Source organism: Oenanthe melanoleuca, chromosome 3, assembly GCF_029582105.1.
Source record: "Oenanthe melanoleuca isolate GR-GAL-2019-014 chromosome 3, OMel1.0, whole genome shotgun sequence".
NCBI classification, from domain to species: domain Eukaryota; kingdom Metazoa; phylum Chordata; class Aves; order Passeriformes; family Muscicapidae; genus Oenanthe; species Oenanthe melanoleuca.
In genome coordinates, this window is record NC_079336.1 from 78,158,875 (window position 1) to 78,185,659 (window position 26,785).

The 26,785-nt window shown below is 36.6% G+C and overlaps 1 protein-coding gene across 3 annotated transcripts in view; it reads left to right on the plus strand.

Annotated features, from left to right (window-relative positions):
* The window catches only part of AKT3 (AKT serine/threonine kinase 3), a 145,032-nt gene that overhangs the window by 102,816 nt on the left and 15,431 nt on the right, over positions 1–26,785 (plus strand). For all 3 annotated transcript variants that reach the window (XM_056486306.1, XM_056486305.1, XM_056486307.1), the window contains 3 exons: positions 6,503–6,625; positions 8,433–8,561; positions 24,417–24,631. In XM_056486306.1, the coding sequence (XP_056342281.1) occupies positions 6,503–6,625; positions 8,433–8,561; positions 24,417–24,631 (467 nt within the window). The remainder of the gene's footprint in view (positions 1–6,502; positions 6,626–8,432; positions 8,562–24,416; positions 24,632–26,785) is intronic.

Below are 26,785 nucleotides of genomic sequence, written 5' to 3' on the forward strand. Positions count from 1 at the left end.
ACGTTTTTATAACTTTTCTATCAAAACTAGTTCCTTTCCTGAAAAAATTAGACTTCTGTATAGTAAAAGATAATTTAATGTTAGAAAAATAATTACATATACTTGCTTATTGTTCTTTTTATTTAAGCATATTATAACATGTTCTGGCATGAAACAGTCATAATCCAGTGTATAAAAATACTGTTGAGTGTTACTTTTGTTCTAATATGAAATGTGTGCTCTCTTTGCTATAATGGTTACAAATATCTATTGGAAAAGAGTAGAGCATTCATATTTTCATTGCTTGTCTCCACTTCACTTGCTGTGTACTCTGGAGATTTCAACTAAAGTACTAAACTTGTTAGAGCATTGTTAGCTTTGAAACCATTGCTGTCCTCCAGCTGTTTACTAAAGAATGAAATATCAAAAATACCCAGCAAATGGAATTGGAGGACTGCAATTGGAGAAGGGGGCTTTTATCTGCCTTTTAGATGCTGTTTGCTCTTCAAACTGTGTCTTGTTACAACATGGACTGGGGGTTTTTCCTTATTTTGTCAACTATAAGCTTCATGATAATGTTGAAGGACTGTTTCCACTAGGAGGTTTTTATTTAAAGCCTTTCTTCATTCAAGAATTGCTGTGGCATGATACATAATGTTTTGTATTATGTTTTAGCTGCTTTTTTCTGCAATAAAACTGTGCTTAGCTATAATCCCAATGCCTGCAATCCATTGGATCCCAACTTGTCCTTGGCCATCCTCTACCAGCCATGCCTAAATATGGTGCTATAGGTTTCTCATATAGGAGGATGGCTTGTGTAATTCAATATATAAACCCAATACTGCACATCACAGGTGTTGAACCAAATACAAAAATCTCCCTCAGCAGTAAAGAAATAACAGCTTTCTCTTGGACACTCAGCTGGCTTATTTGGCATTGAATTTGTATCACCAATATTAAGTCAATGCTGTCTGCAGTGAGTTTTAAGTATTGTCTTACAAACTAGCTAATTCTGCATGGTTTTCCTCTGTGTAAGATCTTACTGCATTTCTGTAATCTCTGGGGCGACAGTTTGAAGGTATGTTTTTAACATCATCCTGTAATTTAGCTATTTGTCTTTTTGAAAGGTACTTTTCCATCCTGTTTGAATGCAGAGCAGAGCTCACACAGGATGTTTCCAGCTCCTTTCTTATGATGGAGGATGCTCTGGCTGTATTTTGGTCAACTGTAATTTGGTCAATGCATTTCTCTGCATTGGATGATGCAACTTTGTGGCTACGACTGCAAGTGTCATGTGTCCTGGATTTGTGGAATAGTAAATTGGACAAACTATGTCTTTTTTAATAGGAAAATCTTTAATCTTACAAAATTTTCTTGTGAATTTCAGACTTTAGTCAGTGTCTTCCAAAAATACAGAGGATTTCATATTTGTAAAAATAGCTTTGCTATTAACTCAGGGTTACTGAAAATCAGTTGCTCAAAGTTCAGCCAGCATTTTAACTTATATGATACACAGACTTTTTTCTTTTGCTGCTTTTATCTACTATTCTGTCTGTGTTCCAAGGAAATTACATTTCCCTATGTATTCTGACTGTTGAAGGTATTGAAAACTCATCTTTTAATTATAACCTTATAGTAGGAAATTAACCATAGATGTATCATATTGCTTTTGATTCTCTCCAGTGCTGTGCTACCTTCAGTGTGTTTCCATTTAAAATTCCTTCAGATTACGTATTTTTTTTTTAGGTAAACTGTTGTGCCTGAATCAATTTGTTAGGAATTTTCATGGATGATGTCTTTCAGGAGCACTATTACCCAAACAGTTCTCGTTCTTGAAGGTTATATATGTATTCTTGTCTCCTACTCAGGTGAAAGCAAGAAAATGCCACAGTTTAGGCTTGTGCCCTAGTACAGTAATAAAAACTGTGGTCAGTAGTAGGAGTCTTTGCTTCCTCTTTCTGTGGCTAGAAAGGAAAACAGTCAAGGAAGGGAGCACAGAACTTCATAGTGGAGGAGAAGTAGTTGTGTTAAATGACTGTAAGCAAGAATCTTTTGTATATATTATAAATCTAGATCCATGGTGAAGTTACTATCCTTCTACAACAGTAACAATTTATCTTTGCCTTACCTTGCCTATGTAACTTCAAGTTGATTTGGCTCAGTTAATGAGAGAACATGTTACAATGCAAATATAACTCCATGTAATTTACTGATCTATGTGTGTGCTCTTGTACAGTATGCAAAGCATTACAGTAAAGAGTTCTCCTTTGGATTCCACTAAAAAAAACCAAAAAAACCCAAAGTCCAGCATACTATGTATTTTAATATATTAAAGCAAACCATTAGAGGATTTTTTTTTCAGATTATTCAGATGGAAATATTGAATATGTTTTCCTTATACTGAGAATGTTTTTCCTGCAGCCAAACGCCCAATCTTGAAATAATTGTTGTGGGGCAAAAGCTTAATTTTGTCTTCATTTGGTTTTGCTTTCAGACTCCGTGGGTGAAATGTTTACCAATGTCTATTGATCATAAACTCTGTTGCAGTGTATAGTTAGAAGGATACATCTGCCACTAATACCTTTGTTGTACTGAAGGAATTATGTTGAAGTAGCATTAAGAAATTGAAATTTGGTTTTAAGAAAAATATTCATCTGGCTTAGCTGAGTGGATCAAATGGCTCTTTATTTTTGGGGGATACTTTTGGAGTGTATGTTTCCTAGTTTTTATTTCCAGTATTTTGTTTTAAAGGTTAAAAATGTTTTAGGAATAAAATCTATTACACACATTAGTCTGCAAAGTACACTGATTCAGCTGACTAATAAGTTGATTAATTTCGTCACTCTGCATTTAAGGATAATTCCAGATTCTGTCCTTTGTAACAAATTTCATTGGTAATTATGTGTATAATAAAATTAGACCTTAAAATCTGTTCAAATGGTTGTCCACATAAGAATTCTGAGTCTCTTTTCCTCTTGGCATTTTTGTTTCACAGCTCTTCAATTCATTAGGCAGGAGAGAACTAAATGGCTTGTTGTAATTGAACAAGTGCTATTACTGTCTTGAAAAACAAATACAGAGGATTTACAACCTACTTAACAAAAAATAAGTAAACCAAAGAATGTTCCTTAGCCTTAAATTATGATAGTCCATGATAAGGGTGCTATATTTCTTTGGGTATAGACTGTGCCAAGAAGCAGTACGAAGTCTGAAACAAAAAATTAATAATTTGAAATTTCATGATTGCTGCTGCAAGTATTTTGCAAAATCAACACTCAAATATAAAATGTAGAGCTGAGCAACCTAGTAGACAGCAGCAAGAGCCAGACGTTCAACTTACAACATGCTAAGTAGGTCACTGCATGTGTACAACTTTAACATATCAATTGATACAAGGCTGTGTCTTTTATATATTTGGCATGCTTGGATCTGCAGCTGAATATACTTCTATGTTTGGTCTTCGTTTAAATTTTTCCATTAAATTTTTTTATTAGCAAAAACCCCATGACAGCATTGTTGTTCAGTTTTTAAAGGCATACCAGGAAATTTGTAGCTCCAGTCCTCACTGTAACAATAGCACCCTCGTGTATGCCATCAAAAATGTTATGTGCAAAATGGCTTTCTTTGTGCCAAGGCTATTTCTATTGCAATTTCAATGATTTTATAGCACATATTAAATAACTGTAAATCAATAAATAGTGAAAATGTTGGAAACGATTTTTTAACCCTCCATCACATTTCTTCTTTTCCTTCTTTGACTTAATAAATATAATCTTCTTGTTCTGACAATTGTAAATAGAACACAGTGGCAGAATTATTCTGAAATAGTGAACCAGCTAAATAATTAGCTGAAAATTATGCTGTAATCCCCCTGTAATCTCCCTGCTTTCCCTATTATAATTTTAGAATCTGCTTAATATCTTTAGTATATATCTGAGTGTATGAATGTGCTTTTAGTGTGCATTTCTATATCTAAATGTATGTTCTTCATTCAAAACTAGCAAGTGTGGTTTGGTGACAGCTCTGTTAGGTGCTATAATAATGTGAAGAAGAGTGATTATAGTGTCACATATACATTAAAATAAGCTGACTCAGAAGCTCACAGTTTCTTCAACAAACACAAATGTTGTTAGTTGTTTCTTGCTGGTCATTTTACTTTGAAGTTGGTATTTTTAATTAATATCAATAATCTTGTTGGAAATAAGCACTAAAGAAAGTAAATTTTTTTTGTATGTCAGTTTGTCAGGCTGTCAACTTTCAGATTCAGACTTGGGACACTTTTTAAATGGAAACTAAAATAAAAGTGTTGGTGACGAGTATCCTGAAGTTTTAGAATTTTCTAAGGCTGTTGTTCAGCTACTGGATTAGTCTCTTTCAACCAGAAAATTGCAACAGTCCTTTAGAATATATATGAAATGTAGACTTGAGTGGAAGTTACAAATTTTCAGTGTTGACCTATATTTTTAATTACTTTTAATCCATGAAAACAAAACAAAAAAGTCATTCTTAGAAATGAGTAGCTCTAGCTCATTTATGAAAGAGACCATTAAACAGACATAAAGACATAAATTACATAAGTTTTGTATTTTGCTTTATGTGAATGAAGTTCTATTTAGCAGTCTTTGTTTTCTATTTAAATGCTACAGAAATGTATGGAGAGGGCCACACAAATTGGGAAATGTACTTGGTTTTTTCTCAATTTGGTAATGCATGAGGCATTTCATGAATTGGTTGCTTAGTGTGAATGGGTCTTGTGATTGCACTGACCACTGCAGAGAGGGCTCCTGTCCCACCAGGGACTGGTGCTGGACAGGTGAGCACAGGAGCAACAGACACACCTGCAAAATAAAGATCCTCCTTGTCATGCAGGTTTGCCATTTTTATACAGGGTGTCTTGAGCACTGGAAAAGAAGTTGAAAGGGGAATCCAGATACAGTGAACAAAATTTTAAATATTTTCTTTAAATCATAGTGCAGTTTCTGTCTTCTGTGAAGTCTCTGCTTATACAGATCTAGGCTTCCAAAATTTTGTTTAGGCTAAGACAAAAGTGATAAACCTGTTATTATGAATTACAACTCTGAAAGAAGAAGTTGGCTTCTAGTTCATAGCAGTGGCTTTTTAATTATGCTTTAAAAAGTCACAGAATTATCAAAGCTTGAAGCAACCTTCAATATTATTTAGTCCAACCATCAATCCAGCACCACCAGAATCGCCCCTAAACCCCTTCCCCAAGAGCCACATCCAGAAATGCACCCACTGAAAATAGCTGCAGCAATTCCTAAACTGTTCTGTGCCATGTGAATAGTGTAGAGTTTCTAAGGCATAAAGTAGGATGTAATAAAGACAGATTAAGCACATCATTAACGACTTCTTATTGATTAGCTTTTGTGGTTTTTTTTAACCTACCTTGCCATTTCAGAATTTTTATCTACTTGATGCTTTAAACAGCAGAAAATAAAAAACGCCAAATCTGCATGCATAGTTTTTATGGATTTCACTGTCTATGTTTAATTTATGAATTATAACATTTTTTATTTCTGTTTTCTTGAGTGTTAGCTCCTGTGGTGAATCCAAAAGTGTTGTAACATGGCCAATTTGGTCTTAAGGAGAATACAGAAATATACTCACTAATATTTGCTTGAGGAATTACCCAAATTTGCTTTAAACAGCAATTAAAACTCACCATTTTAGAAAACTGAATGGCTAAAATGTGCTTTTTTAGATGTTTTTCCAGGTTTTGAGGGTGATGTTTTATCCATTAAGATACTGACAACCTTACAGAGCTTTATCTTACACTTTTTCGTTGCAGCTGAAATTACTGGCAATACATAATGACTGTTATTTTTTGCTGAAATACTTTAAAGTGCCTGCAAAGTGCTGTTACTTAAAAAGTATTAAAGAAGAGACAAAACACCCAAACCAATATTTACATTTTAGCAAAGAAATACACTAAGTACATAGATTTGTTTTTATAAGCCCTAAGCATTGTTGATTTGCTTTTTCTAGTGGCTACTACTGCTAGCACCATGAATGTGTGGTTTGTCAAATGCCAGTTCCCACTCAGTCCAAGTCTATTGAAGAACTAGATCTTTTTCAATTCAAAGAGAAGTTACTAAAGTACTGAAAAACATGAAGCAGAACCAAAATCTATACATTTTAGTGATATTTCTCAGTGGCTTAAAGCAAAAATCTGAGGAGGTAGCAGAGGGAGAAGTACAGAATGATGCTGTTGGTACTTCTTATTTTTTTTTTTTTCCTCTGGTAACTGAAGGTTAAATGAGTAGCAAGCAGAATGCCTTAAACAAGATTGGTATATTGATTAAAACGCTGATTTAACAGCTCGCTTTCTCCCTTTGGAAACCTGGAAAAGATAAGCCAGCTGCTGTCTAAGAGTGCTGAGTGTCCACTGAGAGTACACTATCTATCATCACAATATGGTGATGAGAGGTGTTTTATGTTTGTGTTAATTTCCCCCACTAAATCAGTAATTATTACAATCCTGTCCCTGCTGTTTACCCTGCAGCTGTTTTTCCATTTGTCGAGAGAGCGGGTGTTCTCAGAGGACCGCACACGCTTCTATGGTGCAGAGATTGTCTCTGCCCTGGACTATCTGCATTCTGGGAAGATTGTGTACCGTGATCTCAAGGTAAAAAAAGAAAGAAAAAAAAGTAATCAAATTTTTGTTTTTGCAGAGACTATGGGGACAAACACAAAGTAATTATAAAGTTGCACTATTCAGAGTTACTGGGAAAAAAAATTTGTGTTCAGTTTTAAGTTCTGTGTGTGCTGGAGGAAGTTGTTTGATATAGTAATCTCTAGATGGGTACATTCCCTGACTTTAACTTGATTATAAAATGAAACAGGATACTGTAGGAGCAACACTTGAAGGAGATTCAACCTTCTGATCCTCATGATCCCGACCCCCTGCCCTGTTACTCAGAACTTAACTTAGATCTCAGCACTAATCTCAAATACAATTCTCTATGTCTCCAAACAAGGGAAGTGGTGAATTGGAACACTGTGACTGCATTTTTTTTATCTCAGCAAAGAGGTGTTTCTGTATGCATTGGAAACATTTAAAAGAATTCAGAATACTTCAGCAGAAAAAGAATTTATTTTAGCATTGATTTCAGAATTATTTTGTCTTTTGTATCTCAGGAAAGGTTCCTGTTACTGGAATGCAGTTTGTTTTAGATTTGCCAGTGTACACACTTGCCTGGTAGTCTGTTGCTCCAGGTACTCTGTGACACACTAAGGCCATGCTCTATGGAAAAATAACCCCTGTTTTCAACAGGAGCATTTTCTAACTTGTGTAGGAGGAACCTCTAAAGTCCATGATGAGACAATTTCATTTCTGTGTCAAGCTTTTAATTTCATGTACAGGCAATTGTGCTTTCCTGTTGTACATGCACAGCAGTGGAATTCATTCATGGAATCCTTCGAACAGGAACCAAGGAGAGGGAGGCAATGGTAGGCAAGTTCTGCTCAGGGAGGCAAACAGAAAACAAAATACTGAACTACCTGTTTGTAGCAGAAAATGTTGTAATAATATGAAATGCTGTGAAATCCTGTGAAAATTTAGAATTGTCTGGTCAAGGAATGATAGGTGATAGTTTTTTATTTAAATTTTAAATAGTGAGGAGAGAGGAGTTTGACATCATTAATCTTCTATTTCTTGTGTTGTCTACTTTGCATTTTCTTTGTGACACACTTAGACTCAACAGGAAATCTATACCTTTGATTGTGTTTCAGGCTTTAAGCTGACTTAGAATGACAGTGCTATGATTGTTTTTCTAATTTGTTAAAAACCAAACTATTTTCTGTTGGGAAAAGCTGTTCAGAATGTTTTCCTTAGTTTCAGTTCTATCTGTATTTTAATTACAGCTAATTAAAACCTTTTAGGAAAGTGGTATTAGCTGTTATTCTGAATGTTTTCACATTTCAAAGCAAGGATCATGTATTTAAAAAGCAATGCAAAGTATGCAGAGGTAATATTCACAATTTAAGAAGTGTCCTTTGCAAGTAAACAAGGAGGAATTTACCTCAGGGTTTTTTTAATCAGTAGCTGCCCTATCCCCAGTTCTGTCTATTATTTAAAGGGTTCTGGAAGTTGGAAGTATTTAAAGGATTTATGGATACAGGCTGTTTCATGACAGTATAGAACATAAAAGGTATGGTCAGTGGCTGTCATGTTAGAGGAAAGGAAACCTCTGAAGTAATTGGCTTGAGATTTACTATTGTAAACTGTTTTAAAGTATTAACTAATTATGCAACTTGTGGCAGTAAACACTGTTAAGTGTTGTAATATAGTAGATGCTGTATTTTTTTTTTTCAAATTACAAATGAATTACGTTCTGTTGCAAGGAATAACTATTTTTTTACAAAATTGATGCAATACATCCATCTGTCCTGTTAAGAAATACTAAGGGAATATTTTTCTCCCCAACACACAGTTAGAAAATCTAATGTTGGATAAAGATGGACACATAAAAATTACAGATTTTGGACTTTGCAAAGAAGGAATCACAGACGCAGCAACTATGAAAACATTCTGTGGTACTCCAGAATACCTGGCACCCGAGGTATGGTTTAGAATATTTTTTTATAATACTGTATAAAGTGTTTCTGTCCCATTTAATTTTAGACTGACAGTCTGCCTGATTAATACTCTACAGCTCTTGTTCAGAATGGAATGTGCTGCTATTCTTTGGTGATTGTATATATATTGATGCTCTGCTTCTTGGAGTTTAAAAAGGCCTCTAACGTGCGTTTTCCTTCTCATGTTTGCCTTCCTCTGTTAAAGTTTTTATCTTCCAATGATTTCTTCAAAAATAATCTTCCATCTGTCTGTCACTTGGAACATATGATCCTGCTTAACTGAGCTGTGTAACTAGCATTTATATAGCCTCAGTGGAGGCGAGGGGGAATAGGAGGGTACTGAGTTTGATGGGTTTTATCTGAGTTCCCTGGTTGCAGGGAGAGGGAGTTGAAATTTTAGATATTTCTGCTGAAAGTGTTGAGTGTATCAACCTCAGAATTGCACCAAAACTGGCTGTTTCCTACTATGTAAGCAGAAGTGTGCCATCCCAGAGTATACTACTCCATCTTTCCCATTAGCTGGCACTCAAGGATGCCAAGCACCACACTCCTCAAGGATTGATAAAAAGATGGACATCAAGACATTGCTTTGGTTCCCCTTGTGTTTTTGCTCTGCCTGGCTTCACTTAACAGTACTGGTTGTGGTGCTCAGAAATGTCTCTCTGCCTTTCCTCAGAGGCTGCCAAATACAACTCCAGTACTGATATGAAAGGCAGCCTAATTTTTTACTTAATGCTAAGAATTCTGTGGATGCTGACTTAGCCCTTATTTCCACTCTTTCAGCATTCAAAATTTCTAATTGACACAGTGCACACCTCATACTGAGATAACTTTCTAGTCACCCTAAAGGGCTTTAAAAGGCCCTTCAGTCCTACCATTTAGTTGAAGAAAGTTTGAAAGAGTTTTCAGAGGGATTTCCCAGCTCTTGCAGCAACTGTGCACTACAATAAAGTCTTGTTGCTAGGTGTTGTCTTTGAAGAACAGCCTTAGTTTGAAGGAGGAGGCACTGATTAGACATAGGTCTTCATTCTCTTATTTTCAGCTGCACTGAATCCTGAGCAGCAGCCACAAGCCCTGGAGCCTGTTTAATCAAGCAATTTTGATTGCATTTTGTTTTTTATTCTAAACCTTGAAATTAAGGAGTGTCAATTAAACAGGTACACATCACCTTCTGGATAGAGCTGGATGAAAATTAAGATTTTTAGGATGGCTAGGTATGTGGCATTGAGAGTCTTTCTAAATCTCTTAAAGTCCGTTTCAGTTTGCAATGACAGAGGAAATTGTAACTGCTAATAATTGGCTATAAGTCAATATGGTAGGTAGAGTTACTGAACCCATTGTGGATGATAGCAAGATCTTTTGATACATTCTTTCTCCAACAGTAAAGGAAACTTCAGTATTTTTAGGAACCACCACAGGAGACAGCTGACCAGGAACATTGCACTGGTGGGTCCAGCCTGAAAACTGACTTAATATTTCCTTTTGTAGTAATTGTGGTTTCAGTTCCAAACTTGGTTTTCCCAATGCCTTTTGCACCATTGTTTGAGGCATAGTCCTGCTCACTATTCCATCTTTTTACAAAAATCAGGTTGCAGGTGCTTCCAACAGTAAAAGAGGGAAGTAGTTAAGACAGATGAAGGTGTATTTCCTCCTTGCATGACACCTTCTCTGAGGTGAAGGTATTGATACAGAATTATTGCTCAAGGCAATTTCAGAATTAGTATTGATCAGTAAATAAGCTTACCTGTTGCTGCATTTTCCTCACAGACCTTATGTTTCTGAGATCCAAATAGTCCTTCTGAAACTCTGTTGAAAGGACTTTTCCTCTCACATAGATAGGATCTGACCTCTCATATAGGACCTGGAACTGGCTGTGTAGATAATTAGGAGATTCAGAAAAATGCCCCTGTCCATGCAGAGATCAAATGGATGATGTGCCACAGAAAAAAACCTGTAATGAAGTTGCCAGGTTAGAGTCAGTTTTCATCTGTGGAGGTAGAATTCTGGACCATCACTGATTTATCATTTGTGGAACCCACATGGAAGTTAATGTGTACCTTCACCACACACTGAGCTGTTCAGGGTGTGCAGGGCTTCTGGCTAAGTGGTCCATAGGTGCATTCCCTTTCTATTCTCCTCTCCTATCCCTTCCCTGTTATCCAACACCAGTTTTCTATGGCCTAAGGAAAGTTAAAATAGCATTGACTGTGTTTGTCTTGCATCACTATGTGCCAAGCATAAACTACAGTAGGGTATGAGCACATCCTCTAGGAAGAAAATAGTTGCCACTGCCAAATAGCAGGGCTTATATTGGTTAACAGTACAGATGTACATTTGTCACACTTATTGAAGAATGAGCAAGTAACTTTTTTTTGTGAAATTATATAGTTTTTTGAGAATAATTTGGTTGTATAATAGTGAAATTACCCTTATCTGCAGTAGAACTAACACAAGGCTAATTTTTTTGTGTGTGTTTAAGTGTAGTGGTAATAGTTAATAATTTCCTCTGCTGTAAGAATCTGTGGCATTCCCCATTTGAAAGGTGTAAAATATATTACAATTTCTCACTCAGTAGTTTTTCAGGACAAAGAGACTATTTCTTAGAAGTCTGTTTCCATTGTTCTTCAAAGTAAGCTCTCACATTGGAGATTGTTGTGGTGTCAGAAAATATTCATAATCCAATCAGAAAAAGATGAATTGTGATCCCATGCAGGTAACACAGAGGTATGCTTGATTTTTTTTCCAAAAAAAATACTTCTTTTGCAGTTTTGAAGTGGCAAAGGCAGGACAGGACTATACATCTTTTACAGGAAGTATCACTTGCTTAAAAAAGAAAGAATGAAACTGAGAAAGTACTTGTAAATATACCTGTGAGTCTTTTAAAAGCAGTTTGGGTTTTGATAGTTCTCAGTTGATTGTCAAGGACGAGTCCTTCTAATAAAGATACAGACTGGTGCAGACTTCCTTTAATAGAACGTTCAGGAAATGAAGCTACTTGGGCAGAGAAGTAAAATTTCTTTGTGGTTTGATAATTTATAAGGATGTTTTCTTGGGTGAGAAACAGTTTCTGGATCTCTGTATTTCAGTCCAGGTTCTTAGGACTAAGTGCACAGTCTTTGTTATAGGAGAGCAGCCAAATGTGGTACCAAGTTTTGGTGTCATGGGAGAGACAAGTTTTAAATACCAGAAATTACTTTTGAAGTTTTAAATCTTTCTAATAACAGAAGTTTTTTTACTCTGAACAAGTCTGTAAAGGACTTCATGGATGTCATTCAAATGACTCTTAAAATATGTAAATGATCTATGATATGTAGGTCTAGTTAGTAACAGGGAAAATGGAAGGATATTGTTATGTGTTATTGGCATAAAAGTACAGATTAGGTGGATGAATATGTATAAAAATGGTTCATAGGTACAGATTAGATGCATACATTACTATAAGAACAGTTGCATTTTATATAGAAAGCAAACTATTTCAATATAGTTTATGCAGTTGCAGTCACTCAGAGATATGTGACAACAAAGAAAGAAGAAACAGATTCATAGCCTGTACCCCTAGGCAGGAGAGGATGTGCATGTCCTGTAATTTACTCTAAAATAAGACCAGTGAGGATTAAAGAAATATTTAGATCAGTTATACAATGCTTATTTGGCCAGCATTTATTTGGTTCTTTTAAAAATGGGAGTGAGAGAGATCATGTGTAATCAATTATTTCCCTGAGTTTTATCCCAGAGGACTGAAGGATAGAACTCTTTTATCAAGAGGCAGCTGCTGTCTCTCCTCAGACTTGATGCAAATTCTTACTTACAGCTGTTCCTCCTGGGAGGGTTATAGCTTTGATGTAATCTAGAACCTGGCCATCAGAGTTCAGTGACTGAATTTCAGCAAGGGAAAGCAGGCATGCTTATAACAAGAAAACCCACACTTCTTCCATGTTTTCAGGAATTGAAGTGAATTTTGTAAATGTGCTGTGGTTCATACAGATTACAAGAAGCTGACAATAGTGTCAGAAAAAGCATTTTGTCACTTGTGCAGCTATACTTTTCTTTTATTCTTTTAACACCTGCTTGGATTGGATCAGGATATTTGCCAAAGGCAGTCTGGTAAATACTTTGGAGTGATGATCTATGATGATCTACCACATAACTTGTCTGATATGAGTTGAAACTAAGTGCTATGTGTGTAGGCAGAGAGGGAACTACTGAAATGCACTGACACGGGCTAACAACGGGAATGGATGTTTCCAGTTTTTGCAGGCATCATGACAAAGCATTGCTCTTGACAGGGATTTTAATGCAGATAGAAGCTGCAATGCCAGTGTTAAAAAAGCTCTTTAAAGTGTTGGGAGAAGCAGCAAGGCACTGGTTTGCAAACAGCTTGATGAAAGCAGTCAATGTTATGGGTAAAGTGAGGCAGGCCAGTTGAGAGAGAGCAGCAAAGGTGAGGATGTTAAAACCAGCTCACTCTACTGCAGAGAAAATGAACTACTACATGGGTAGTACAGCTGAAGCCTCTCCCTTCTTTCCCCTTTTTCCCTTTTTCTCCCTCTTCCCCCTTTTTCCCTTTTCTTAAGGGTTAGAGAAAAGAATTTGAGTACACTAAAGGAGGATAGTAGGGAAGCTAATAGGGAAAGGAAATGAATGAAATGAATGTCACAGGTAGATTGATAGATCAGAAAATACAGATTAGAGATTAGAAGATTTTTTATGGGGAAAAATGTGATTTTGGGCAGGAAAGAGAGTTTGGACTAAAGAGGATTATGTTATTTTGTTAATCTTTTCTAAGTAGGAACTGAGAAGATGTGTTGCAGGGAGACATAAATGGCAGGAGGTGTTGTTGAGCAACGTAAAACTGAAGAGAAGCTTGCTGAAGAGTTGTTTGGGTAGGAATATAGAGGAACTGAAGGACAGAATAATTTTTGTAGTGATTTATGCAATTTCCTTTTTATCTCCTTTTCTGTTAAATTTCATTTGAAGGTAATTGAGGCAGCAAAGTAATGTGCTTTTTGAAATTCTGTGCAACTTTTTATAAATAATAGGTATGTGCCATTATTTTCCACCTCTAACTACTGGATGGAAAATGGAAATTTGTGGAAAGGGCATAAATTAAGGGAAGACTGCTGTTAAGGTGTTGCAAGATGAATATGCATTCAAAAGATATTAAGACCAGTGTGAACTTCCAAGACTTGGGGGAAAAAAGAGACAATGGAAAAGAAACTTTGTGTTCACCTCAGTTTTCCATTGTGTTCTAGAGGGCAAGTTCTCACTCATATTTTGTTGCCCCTGGTAAGCACTAATGGAAGATTGATTGTTAGGGTTTATCTAGGGGAAGGGGCAGTTCTTGTTTTTATTTTGTTCACTTTCTTTAAGGTTAACCCTTTCTTTAGAGAATGGATAATAAGACACTCTACCAAATTGTCTGCATTGATAAAAACATACTGGTGTCCTGGTTCCTATGGTTTTACTGAGGACCTGATAGGTATAATAGGTAGTAATGCTGCTCTAAAATGAGAGAAAAAAAATTCTGTATGAAATTCTCATAAAGTGAGGTTAATGTATTTTTAGAGGATTTTAGGTGAGTTCTTTTCTCCAGCTTTAGTGTTGTTTTGTTCTTTTCCTGTGAAAACTGTATTGAGAAGTGCATTTACAAGCAGAAATGCTTTGTCATAGCATGATAGAGTCCTGGAAACAGACACCTCCATCATTCAGCTTTTGTGGCATGATGGAATTTTCCAATTATTTTTCACCTAAAGCTAGAAGCAGTATCTGCTGCATAGTTAAGGATTTGCATTGTATTTCTATGCATTTCTACCCTCAGCTCAGTGTCTTTGCTTCTCCAGGCATTTTCTATGAGATTTCTTACACGCTTGTAAATATGAGGGTCCTTTATCCTTCTCCCTTGTAGCTTGGGGAGAAGACACAGGCTGTGACTGGCCAGAAGTCAGCTGCTTGCAGCATCTTATCCTGTGCCTCAGGCAACATTGTGCAGACAGACTCAGTCAAGAGGGATGTGTGAACTCGTGTGGATACATTTCTGGGTTTTGTTCCTCCCTTTCAATACAATCTTTTTAGTGCTGAGCTAATTATGTAGTCTCAGTTTTACTGTTGAGTTAGAGTACCTGATCAACTTTCCAACTGTAAAACAGTTTGAAAATCAAATGTAGCTTACATGCAAGACCCAACAAAATTAGAAGTGTTAAGTACGTTTTGGCAGTTCACTTTTATTATGCCCAGTCCTCAAATGTACCAGCAGACAATCATCTGAATGTTAGTTATTTTTCACATGCTTATGTGATCACACAAAAAGTACATGCTAAAAAGAAGCAGATGGTGACAGATGGGGAAGGTTGAATAAGGTGGTTTTGGAAACCTAGAAAAATGCACTTCTGTAATAGTGTAAAAATAAAAATTCTTTGATCGCCAAGTTAGAATGAACAAAATAGAGTATCCTCCCCACCACCCCCCCAGAAAAAAACTCAATCCAAAACTTTACTGATAAAAAGAAATGGAACCTATGAGTGTTCAATGTATATTTAGCAAAGTATGTTGCATATTGTTGTTTTATCCAAGGATAGAACATTAGTTTTTATCAGCCAGAGACTTACAAGAGTGGTAGTTTTATTCTTTCTTTCTTTTAAAATGATGAATTCAAATCAATTGTGTTCCATGCCCAAAGAATGCTGTCAAAAAGGTCATTCTTTATAATAATACATTGGCAGTGTTACAGGTTATGATAATATTTTTCTTCTGATGTCACTGAAAGCTTTTAACCTTCTTATTGTAATGGTAAATAAATTACATGTGTAATGAGGATATCTGTAAGACCAGAGCTAATCTGTAACAGGCAGCATTACCCCTTTTTCATACAGGCAAATGTAATACTAAGTAAATAGAGAAGGTCTAATAAAAAAAAAATAAAAATCATCTTTTGTTGGACTCCATCTAAGGATGTACCATACTAAGGGTTGAAGATTTGCTTATACATTTGCATTAATTTAATGAAATCTCAACATTCATATCTATAGAGTTATATTTTAAAAAAATTGAAGTTCCTTTAAAAAGTTTTAGTGATGAGATTTATTTTATTCCATAAAATAATAAAAAATAAAATAAAATAATTCCATAATCTAATAAAATAACCTGATGAATATTAGTTGCCAAGTCTTCTACCAATGTTATGGCATAATTATTTTTTCTTGTTCAGTTTTTCAGTAGGTGCTTGTCTTAACTTACAGTAAGAGGCGTTACTGTGTCCTGGTGCAGCAGAATACTTTGCTTAAAAACCAAAAAGCCTCAACTTCTGATAACCTGTTCTCATTTTCTTGAAAGTACAGTTTGCTGAGTACCTGAACAATCAATGTAGTTATGCTGTTGTGTTTTGCTTAACTGATTTTTCTTTTGGCTTCAGAAGGATAGTTGAAATTTATTTTGTCTGTGTTTACCTAGATGCTTCATGCATAATCTGATTCTTAGCAGAGGCACAATAGAATTTATTTTACCTGTGGAAGAGTGGTTTAGTGTTGGCTTGTGCTCTTGAACAGCTGTCTGTTGTATATTTGGCAACATTTTGTTTCTGGGTGAGGACCAGTGAAGGGGGGTGAGGAGGAATAGCATCTCTGCCTGAAAATATTTTCCCTTCTGATTTATGGGAGATTCACAATATGGAATTTTCTCTTTAAACTAGTGTTCCAAGTCCCAGATTATTTTTTTGCATTGTGAGGAAATGAAAATGCAAGAAGTTGTTCTACCTTGAAATGCTAGGATTTAATGAAAATTCAAATTTGGTCTTTTTTCTGTTTTGTTATCACTTACCATGTTTTAGTGTCCCACTTTCTGCCATCTTATGATCCTAAGTAATCAAAAATGCTGGTGACCTGAATTTGAGCACTTTTGTCAGGTTGGTATTGCCAGTGGGTCCCTGAGATGAAAATGATGAAAGGTGGACAAGGCAGGGTATCCAGAGCAGAACATCACTTATTGGCAATAACTGGTACCAAGATCAAAACCTGGGCAGCATTTAGATGAGGGTGGGAAAGCATTGCTTTGTTACACAGACAGAAGAATTGCTGCAACATCAGATAAATTAGCACAAAAATTGGACTTTCTCCTGAAAGAAGATAACCAATAATGTAATAGAATTTGCATTTTCATTGCTACCTGAGTAATCTCACCAGTCACAAAAATCAGTTGTCCACATACAGTATTAGACTTCTCAGGGGAAAAGTTGTAACACATATTAAAAAATAATAAAACAAACAGAATACTAGAAAACACATTAGCTCAGGACTGCCCATAAACAAACTTTTGTCCTCAAACCAGAACTTTAAAGCAGAGACCAATTTTCTAATAAAACACATTTTTTTTGTAAAACAAGTAAGTATGACAATTCTTATAAAGACTCTCAATAACATTGCTTGAAACTTTTTCATTAATTTTCATTTAATCAATACAAACATTATTTCCATCTCACCAAAAGCCTTTAGTTTTTCTGAGAGTAATGAAGCATAAACAAAAGCTGAAGAAATGCCATTTAACATCAGTAAATATTCAAAGTAATTTCAGGAAGAAAGAGCAACGACAAAGACATATCACAGTATTATCATTATTTGTTACTTCTTACACATCTTGCAACTTAGGGCAGTGTATGTTTTAGAGACTTCTGTAAGTGCAGTGATAATTAATGCAGATATGACCAGGTCTGCAGATTTTTTTCTAATGGTAGAGTTATGAGAGGCAAATGCCATCTTTTTTCAGACTGAAATGATATTTTGCTTTTTTTTCTGCCCTTCTAGGAAAAGTATCTTTTGATGGGTCTTTTTAATGCAATATCATTATTTTCTTGGCTTTTTTCCCCCAGTGTTACCATTAGTTTCTTACAGCCCTTGTTAGAATATTCTTTTTCATGTGCAGTAACTTACCTACTTTTTTCTTTTATTTTCTTTTTTTAAAAATTTTGAATTCTACTGAAGTCTGTCTCTTTTAGGAGGTTAAGTGCATTAATTAGTATTGCATGCTCTTTACTGTAGGAAGCTTTGCTTAGTTCACATTTATACCAGAAGATACTGTTTCTGATACAGCACATGTGCCAACAAATGGAAAAAAAATTGGTTTGGTTTGCTATGTATTTTTAAGGTACATAACAAAAAGCTAGGTGAGATGGGAAAAATCTTAAATACAAAAATATAATAGGAAGGTAGTTTACATTAGGGCCAGAAGTCAAAAGTGCAAACTAGATACAAAATTGTGAGAAACTACCTTCAAAAATTAGAACAGTGGAAAATCTCAGCTGTCTATTTCTCAGGGTATCTATAACCTTGACATTTTGTCTTTTCAGCTGTGTATAATAAAACCAGTAAGCATTCATTCAAGTGGTTTTTTTCACTATTGATGCAGCAACACTTCACTTTTCATACCAAGATACAGTTATAGTAACTGAATTGTATGATTTTTGGTAAACACACCCTTCTGTAGGATGGATTTTCATATATCTGGGTAAAAGTCTGTGTCTCTAAAGAAGTGTGTATTACCTTTGTTTGTGTTACATTATAAACTTTCTCATTGTTGTAGTTGTTACCACAATTGATAGAAAGTTCTAGCAAATACACTTTTTAACTTCTGTTGAAGAATACATGGGTGAATATTTGTTAACAGACCAACAACTATTGCAATAAAAATGTGTGAAGGGTTACCAGGAATGCCTAAGGAACATACACTCCACCTGAACTGTAAGGTTAATTGAAAACAGTTTTTCCCCCCTGAAATTAACAGTACATTGGTGTATCCAAGTTCTCAGTTTTCTTTCACAACATAGGTGTGCAGACAGTTTGTTTAAATGTTTAAATATTTTCCCATCTGTTCTGTCAAAATTATTGATTGAGCAACAAGCTACTTCTAATGTCCTGTCTGAAGGTCTATATCTAATGGATTAGGAGAAACATTACTAGGTCAAAAATGTAATGGCTTTTCCAGTAAGTTGCCTTGATTAGCTAGCACAAAGTGTGAGTCTAATATTTTGATATTGCACTTCTAGAGATAAAACCCAGTACTGAAAACCTTTGTATAGGATTGACAATGAATTTTACAAAGGCTTTCATGCTCAAGGTGACTGCTAAATTTGTCTGTGTTTGCAGAGTCTAGAAGTTGCAGCAATTAATTACCATTTAGAGGTGTGTGGGGAAATACAGCTCTTGATGGTGTGAATTTCTTCTGTACAACCAAAAATCTTCCAGACGCTGCTCATCAGGGATGTTGTATTTCAAGAAAATGCAATAAAGACAGGATTAAGGGATTTTCTGCATTGAGCTCAGCTTGTCTGAGGCAGTCACACCTCATTCAGTGTTCTGTGATTAGTCAAGTATAGGAGAATTCTAGTTTCCACCTAGAGCAAGTGGAAGTGACTAACTTAAGATGGTCACAGACATCACCTGTTATACTGCTGCACCTCCTAAAAAAAATTTGTTTTCACAGAAACTTGTAAAAGCATTGCATGTGTATGTACCAACTTATCTTTGGCATTCAGTTATCTGCTTCCTATGTCTGCCCCAAGCCCATGTGAATAGGAGTTTGCAGATGTGTCTCAAGCTGTTGTCTCCAAAAAAAACTTTCACCTCTTATCTACTGAAGCAATAAAGATAATAAAGGATCTCTTTTCACTAATTTTCCCAGTAAAATTAAATGGACATCAAATTTTCTTGATTGTATGTTAGGCTCTTAAGGGAATGATGTGTAAAGCAAAGGACCTGGAGATGTATTGACTAATAAACCTAAAGATTAAAATCTACAGCCAATGGTGAAATAAAGGAAGAAGTAGTTTCTGTGGGGTTCAATTTCTAGGAAAGAGAAAATTTCCAGTGATAGTAGCAATCTTTTTTTCAATCACAAGACAGTGGGCTTCTCAGCATTGGGGAATAGATAAGATAGAGAAGACGGTACTTTTTTTTTTGGTCAATAAATGTAAATACAAGAGTATTTTTCTTCATTGATCTGTACTTACTTACTTGCCAACAAAATGAATTATGTGTGAGGGAAAAACACCATTGAATTACTGTGATCTTAGTAGTCCTGCAGTGTGTTTGTGTTGTCTTAATCATCACAAAGGCAAAGGTTGGTCTGTGAACTGAATTGTTTATTTTATATGTAGGGCTTTACAGTCTGCTCTTTGTACAAAGCTGTATCCTGTTGTATACTTGGTCACTGCCAGTAATTCTCTCCAGAAACCCCAAGGTGTGCAGAGACAGTGGAATCTCTACAGAATACTTTGTTTTCCCTTGTTTACTGCTATCTCAGTAAATTAAAAACAATTCAGTTTGTACTGTGGCCTTTTGACCACGATACAAATAAATGTTGAGGTAAATAAATAGCTCTCCTTTAGCTGAAGCTCTAAGGTTGTCCAAAGCCTCTAAAAGAGCCATTAAAGCACTGAAGTACCTGCAAATACCTGGCAGCAGATGCCTGGCTAATGTTTCTTGCTTGTTAGAAAGTGTGTGTTACTTAATCTTTTGCATATTTATATAAGAAGGGAAAATACAAACTTCAGTGGCACCTCTGCAGCTGTTTTTAAAAGCAGCCATATAAACCTGGGCTGTGTCCTTGCACTGCAGGCATAGGTGTGAGTTAGAGGATCCACAATGCTGTAAAAACTGTTGTGGTTTCAGTGCAGCAAGGGGTTTATGCCCACTTTGGAACCCTGTTATACTGCTGGAGTGCTTCAGAGAAATGCAGGTTGGGAAGAGAAGCAGGGCCTTAATCTTCACCCTAAGTGAGCACAGCTGTCACAGCTGTCTGTGTGAGCAGGGAACACTGGAGAGCCAGTGTAGCTTCTGTGTCAGTGTAACTTTGGGGCAGAGATTGGCAAGCATTTCCTGCTGCAGCAATGCCACACCTGATGCTGCCATGTTCTCACTTGACTGTTCACATGGCAATTGAATGGCATAGATCAGAAAACTTGACTCAGGTAAAAAAAAAATTTAGGATGAAACTTTTTCCACCTTTTTTTCTACACTCTGATATAGTGTGTTGCATAGTTTTGACAAGGTAGGGGAAGCTGTGGTGAGAGAACAGAAACAAGAGCCTGAATTAAGCTGGCACTGCCTCTGAAAAAGCAGTTGTTGAACTAAAGCCCTGGAAACAAATGGAGTAAGATTTCCCCAAGTTGTAAAAATGATGGCAAATTTTTGAGTTTTATTTCCCATGGTCTGTGGCATCATCCAGACTGAGGTGCAGTCAGCCCACCTGCTTTGCTCAGTGATGGGAAGGCACTTGGGTACAGTGATTATGTCAGGGGTGTGTGACCACAAATGTTATCCACTCACTGCCATCACATTGTGCTGGAGCTCTTGTCTCCTAAAACCTCACCTAGATCTTGGCAAGGTGGTTTGGATTTTGGCACCCCAAGTTTGTGAAGAGGATGAAGGAAGGGAAATCGTAAATCTGAATGATCTGACTATTTAAACAAATGTTGTGGAAGAAAACAAGTGAGTCCATCTTTACTGTGTGGAAATGCCTGACTTGAGTATGTAGTCAGTGTGGGTGCTCTTTCTGAGCTCCTGAGTTCTGTGTGATGCTTGTGTTGTACTGCCAGGAAATATCAATACATTGCTTTTCAGCAGCTACTGAGTGGTTGAGGGTTTTGGTGGTCCTGCTGCCTGTCCTGCTGTGACCATGAAGGGATTGGGTTGTCAGCCCAGGGCATTTGCTTAAGGATGCATTTGTGGGTCCTTGTAGCAAGGGACAAGAACTGCCTTCTTAAGGGCAGCATACACAGTCCAAGAGATGACACTTTCCACAGTGTTTGCATTTGGCTGTGTGCTTAGACTGGTACCCCACATATACAGGGATATCCCACAGCTGCTGGAGAGACAGCAGTATCACTCCTCACAACCAAAGGAGACTTTTCTAAAAGCAGGTATTGACTTCATGGTGGGCAAAAGATTCAATTATTTGTAGGTGCAAGGCCTGCAGTTTCCTGTCATGTTCATTTTAGCACTGAGTTGAAGCTTTCTTGAGCTATGTTCAGAGTAATTAAAACCAAACCCCTCAAATCCAAGGACTGTTTGGAAAGGATTCTGTGATGCTAGGGCAGTGTGTACAGACATGTTCTCATGCCTGCCCTAACTGCATAGATTTGGTTGTAGGAGCTGGGCTCCAGCACTTCACTTCCGTTGATTTGACACAGTCTACAAATCCTGGAGTTTCCAAACACCATGGAGATGAGAAATTACTTAAAGGAAATAACAGTGTATCTTCACTGAGAATGCATTATGCACAATTTTATTACATTTATATTAAAATAAGGTGAGATGTATTTTGCTTTATTTACACTATTTTCAGGCTGTTTTTCTTTTGCCTAAATGAAACCATTTTGATGCTCTTGCTTGTCTGGCTGGCTGTAAACCAGGTATTTAAACAAAAATAAAGAGTTGCCAGTTTTGCCAGCTGGGGATGAGAACCCGGCTGGTGATATGTGGGTTTGGGAGGCAGTTAATCCAGCTTTTATGCTTTTTTATGATTTTATGTAAAAAGAGGTTAAAAATCACATTTGGCTCTTTCTTTGTACCACTGTTTTGTTGCTGTTGAGGGAATGCAGCAAAAGGTTGTTCATACTTTTTATTATTATTAGGTAAAGTCCTGCATAAATTAAGTAAAGCTGCAAATACAATTTGCTTTAGCAATTGGCCATGTGATTTGCCTTGTTGGGAGAATGCTGTTTTATTTTCCTGTTGCCTTCTTTTATAAACCACAAACCACACCTCAGCTTACTCATAAAAAGAATCTACCAGTGTCCCACAATTTTTATTATTTTGCTAGTTTCCAAAGAAAAGACTGTACAGATGAGTGAAAACAGGAACAGTGCTAATAGCTATAGCAGAAAAATATATGATGCTTTATTCTGTGGCAGAAGAAATGGTGATTTAAAGACAAGCATCACAGATTTCATATACAGTTTTTCAGCAAATAGCTTGCAATATGCTCCAACTCATAAAACATTTAATTAATTTTAAAATGCAGGAGTTATTTTAGTTAGTTTTGTCATATGTACTTATTCAGATAATTTGTTGTATTTTACACTTTCCAAAATTTCACCCTCTATTTGGAAATATCAATGATGTAATAAGTCTGTTTGTTTTGGCACAGTTGTAAATCATATGTGTTAATGTGTTAATATTTATGATTTTTAATCTTATATACACAAGAAGGATTTTTAATATACTTCTTTTCATCATGTTTCCACTACTAATCCTTAAGGACAGCAAAAAGTAGGAGTATGAATACATTAATTACTGTGGGATTTCCAAAATTGCCATGCTGGATCAGATTGAATGTTGCTTCTGCTAACAGCACATCCCAGATACTTCAGAGCAGGCTTGGGCTTTACTGGGGGAGCAAGAGGAGAGGCAGATAAATGAGCTCAGCACCCCTCTATTACCCATTTTAGACAATTGTGAGGTAATTTACTTATGGATAAAGTTATTTCTGACCTTACAGAGGTTGCCTTATTCATTAAAGGCTGAAAGATTTACTTTCATTACCAGGTATCTAAATGACTGTTCCTGAATGTCTGCTTACAGTTTGAATCTGGAGGAGCTCTTTGTGATGGTGATTGCATGTGTCTGTGTTGTAAAAAGTTTTTTGTTTTCTGAGGATTAGTTTGTTGTTGGTTTGTTCTTTTTTTAAAATCAGTCATAGGGTGCTGCCTTTCAGAATCTGCCTTCTGTAGTAGAGTAGCAGTTCTCTATAAAGAGTTTTTTACATTCTTTACAAATGTATTTCTACTCTGTTGCATTTCTTTGATTTTTCTGTTTATTATTGTTCTAAGGCTTTTTGTTTCTTGTTTTAAGGTTTTTTGGTAGCTCTTCTGCAGCAAATATTTGCTATTTGACAAGCACAGTCATAGTGCTTCCTGTTTTAAGATTTCTTGACTCCTCTTTCATCTTTTTTGTCTGAAGGGGCATGATCAACTAGAAATTAATAGAAATCGGAATTTTATATTCAGCAACCTTCAATTTCCTTATTGCTTATGATTTTTATGGGTGAATGCTGCTGTTATGTTGTCTCCATGTCTGCAATTTAATAGGAAGGTGTATTAAGGTCAAGACACACTGCTTAGATTTCTTATTGCAATTCTCTGGCACTGCTGGGAGAAGGGCTGTGGAATAAGTTGTTTTTAGGTTCACAACATTGGTGACATCATGTTAATAAATTGTATAAACTCTACCAGTTTCTGTGTTTACATAATACCCTATAAGCATAGTTTTTGTGGTAAACACAGTATTGTATAAATGCTGCCTTTTTTTTTTTTTTTTTTTTTGCATGGGCACAGTTAGGACTATTTAATGGAATGTAATGAAACTGGCAGGAGAAAGGCATTGAGGACTTCTGATGTAAACAAAGATCATAAAGAAACTAAACTTGCCTTAAGATAAGGTGGGAGACCTTGGACAGGTGGGGTAAAAGAAAGGGAAGTGACTGAGCAAGCAGATGCTTCACACTTCTAACTGAGGCATTAGGGCCCATGTAGTACCTGTAGATAGTGTCTCTTCCTAAAGCTGTGGGTGATATAAATGGCCTGGTAGAGGACATAGGAAAGGGTAAAAAGAAATCATGATTGGAGCAGGTCATTGTCAATTCTTAATTTTGCTTTTAGCAGTGCCTGGTAAGCCTGGAATTTCAGTGAGCTCAGGTGTGTGAGTCAGTGCTGCAGCTTTGAGTCAGGTTCTGGGAACCCTTTTAGCATACTGTGGAAATAAAATCTCAGAAACACATTAATATGTCTGCAAACAGACTGAAATGATGGTGCATGAAATAGTTTGTCTTAAAGATGCTTTTGGTTTCTGTCTCAGGTGTTAGAAGATAATGACTATGGTCGTGCAGTGGACTGGTGGGGATTAGGTGTTGTCATGTATGAGATGATGTGTGGAAGATTACCCTTCTACAACCAAGATCATGAGAAACTCTTTGAACTGATACTAATGGAGGACATAAAGTTTCCTCGAACTCTGTCTGCAGATGCAAAATCATTATTATCAGGCCTACTGATAAAGGATCCAAATAAGAGGTAAGTGAAATTAATTGGTTGTACAGGTATAATAAATACTCTACTTGTGCTGGGTAATATAACAATAGGCCTGTGGTGCCAGGTCTTCCTGGCTGAAGGAGCTGTCAATCACAGGAAAGGGTCATACACAGCCCAACAGTCTGAGATTTCCATTTTTTCAGTCCAGCAGCGATTTACAAAATGAATTTAACCAGGGAAAGGAAGAAAAGCTTGTGGAAGACAAACTTTTTAAACCATTCACAGCAAACATAGGTGTCTCCTCAGGTTTAGAATGTGTACTGGAACAAAGGGAAAGATCTCAATTGTTTTTGTCCCAGTATAACTTAACCCTGAGGTCACTGCATTGTCTCATGGGGACTGTGACACTTGTTCTTGGTGATCATGGCAGGAGAGATGCACAGATAGCTACATTTATTGGGACACATAAATAAATCACATATTGGACCATTAAACTAGTAATTTGTTAAATACAGCTGGAGTGGAAGTTAAAGAGAGCAGTTTGAAAGCAAGTGTCACCTAGCTGCTGTCTGTGCCCTTTTGTGGTGGCTTTTCCCTCTGGGATTGTTGCCCAGGAGAGCCATTTTCCAGTGGCTCCAGTACTGGACCAGCTCTGTCCAGTCTTCCATGGCTCTAAAATCTCTGACTTTGTAAACCAGTGGGATTCATCTGTAGGTACCTTTTTTATCCCAATATCTTTATAATTCTTGAATGTTTTAGGGCTTCTCTAGTCTGACTAGACTCTCTTCTCTAGCTGCTGGTTGTTCTCAAGAAGTTTTGAGTACACTCAGGACAATGTGCCTTGTTGAAACACTTGTGTTTCCCCATGAGATTTGTGTGGATGCAGCCAAGTGAAGCAGGCAGGACAGCTCAAGGGGGTCAGCTTGTCTGCTCCAGCTGAACTTACTGTATGCAGGAAAAGCAGACTGTGACCAGCCAGCCAAATACAGGCAGAGTAGAGTAAAACTGTGTTTCTGTAGCAACTCCTAATGCTTTTTAACCTCCAAACATCCTGACCCACCAAGAATTGAAAAGATTCTTTCTTGTAATTAATCTTTGCAGACAGTAGTGTTTGTTACAGAGTTATAGTTAGAAGCTTATTTATAGTCAAGTTCTTGTGCTAGCTAATGCTAAATAGGGGAGGAACACAGAGATTGACATAACTCAGCTTTTTTGTGAGCAGCTAGAAGATATTGAGAGAATATCTCTATTGAGAGAAGTCTGGAGACTGAAGGCTAACTGCCATGTTTTGCCAAGATGTAGAGAATTTTACAATGAGTAGTTGAGAAACAAGGAGGAATGCAGCTTGAAAATTAGAATAACTTTACACTCAGTTATTGAAAGACTGACGTAGTAGTCCAGAATATTTTTGAAATTTGGCAGCAGGGTAATACCAAACCAACAGACTTTTTTCTTGGTTGTGGAAATTATTCCTCCTTACATTAAATGCTTTAGATTGGAATTTATCTTACTTAAATGCTTGCCTTTAGAATTTTTATATCTTTATATCTTTAGCAGTTCCCTTTAATGAAACACACACTGTTTTTGTCACTCTTCTTGTTAACATTTAACACGTATGGTCTGCTTATTTAGCTAAGAGTAGCTTTTTTTCTGCTGCAGCTTCCTTCTGTTAGGGCAGTAGGATCCCCAAACTGAGATCCTCAGTCTCAGGGAGAAGTTAGATGAGAGCTGAGCAGTCCTGAAAGTCGATATACTGTTGAGAGGGACAGAGGTTCCCATCCCTGGATGTGGGGTTATTTCTCAACCAACAACAGCAGCTCAAGGGAGCTCACTCAGTTGTCAAGTCAAAGTGGACTTGCTGATGTAATAAAAAATGGCCAGTTCTCTCTTCTATTCTCATGCCAGGGTTAGTTTTTCTCCAGGTTAGGGAGCTGATTCTGCTCACAGTCATCAAGTGGGAATGATGCTGCAGATGCAAGTGAGAGAAAAGAGGTATGGGCAGGACACTCCTCTTTTGGCAGCAGTGACCACTTCTGTGAGCTCAGACCACCCTGGACAAGTTCACCCATAGTAGCTGAAATCTACTTCCTAAGATGACTTACCAGACAGAGTCTGGCTTTGGCAAGCTATGGGCCACAGTGAGTAGTGTGGTTATTTACAATGGCCTTTAAATAACCTTCTCAGCAGGCCTACAAT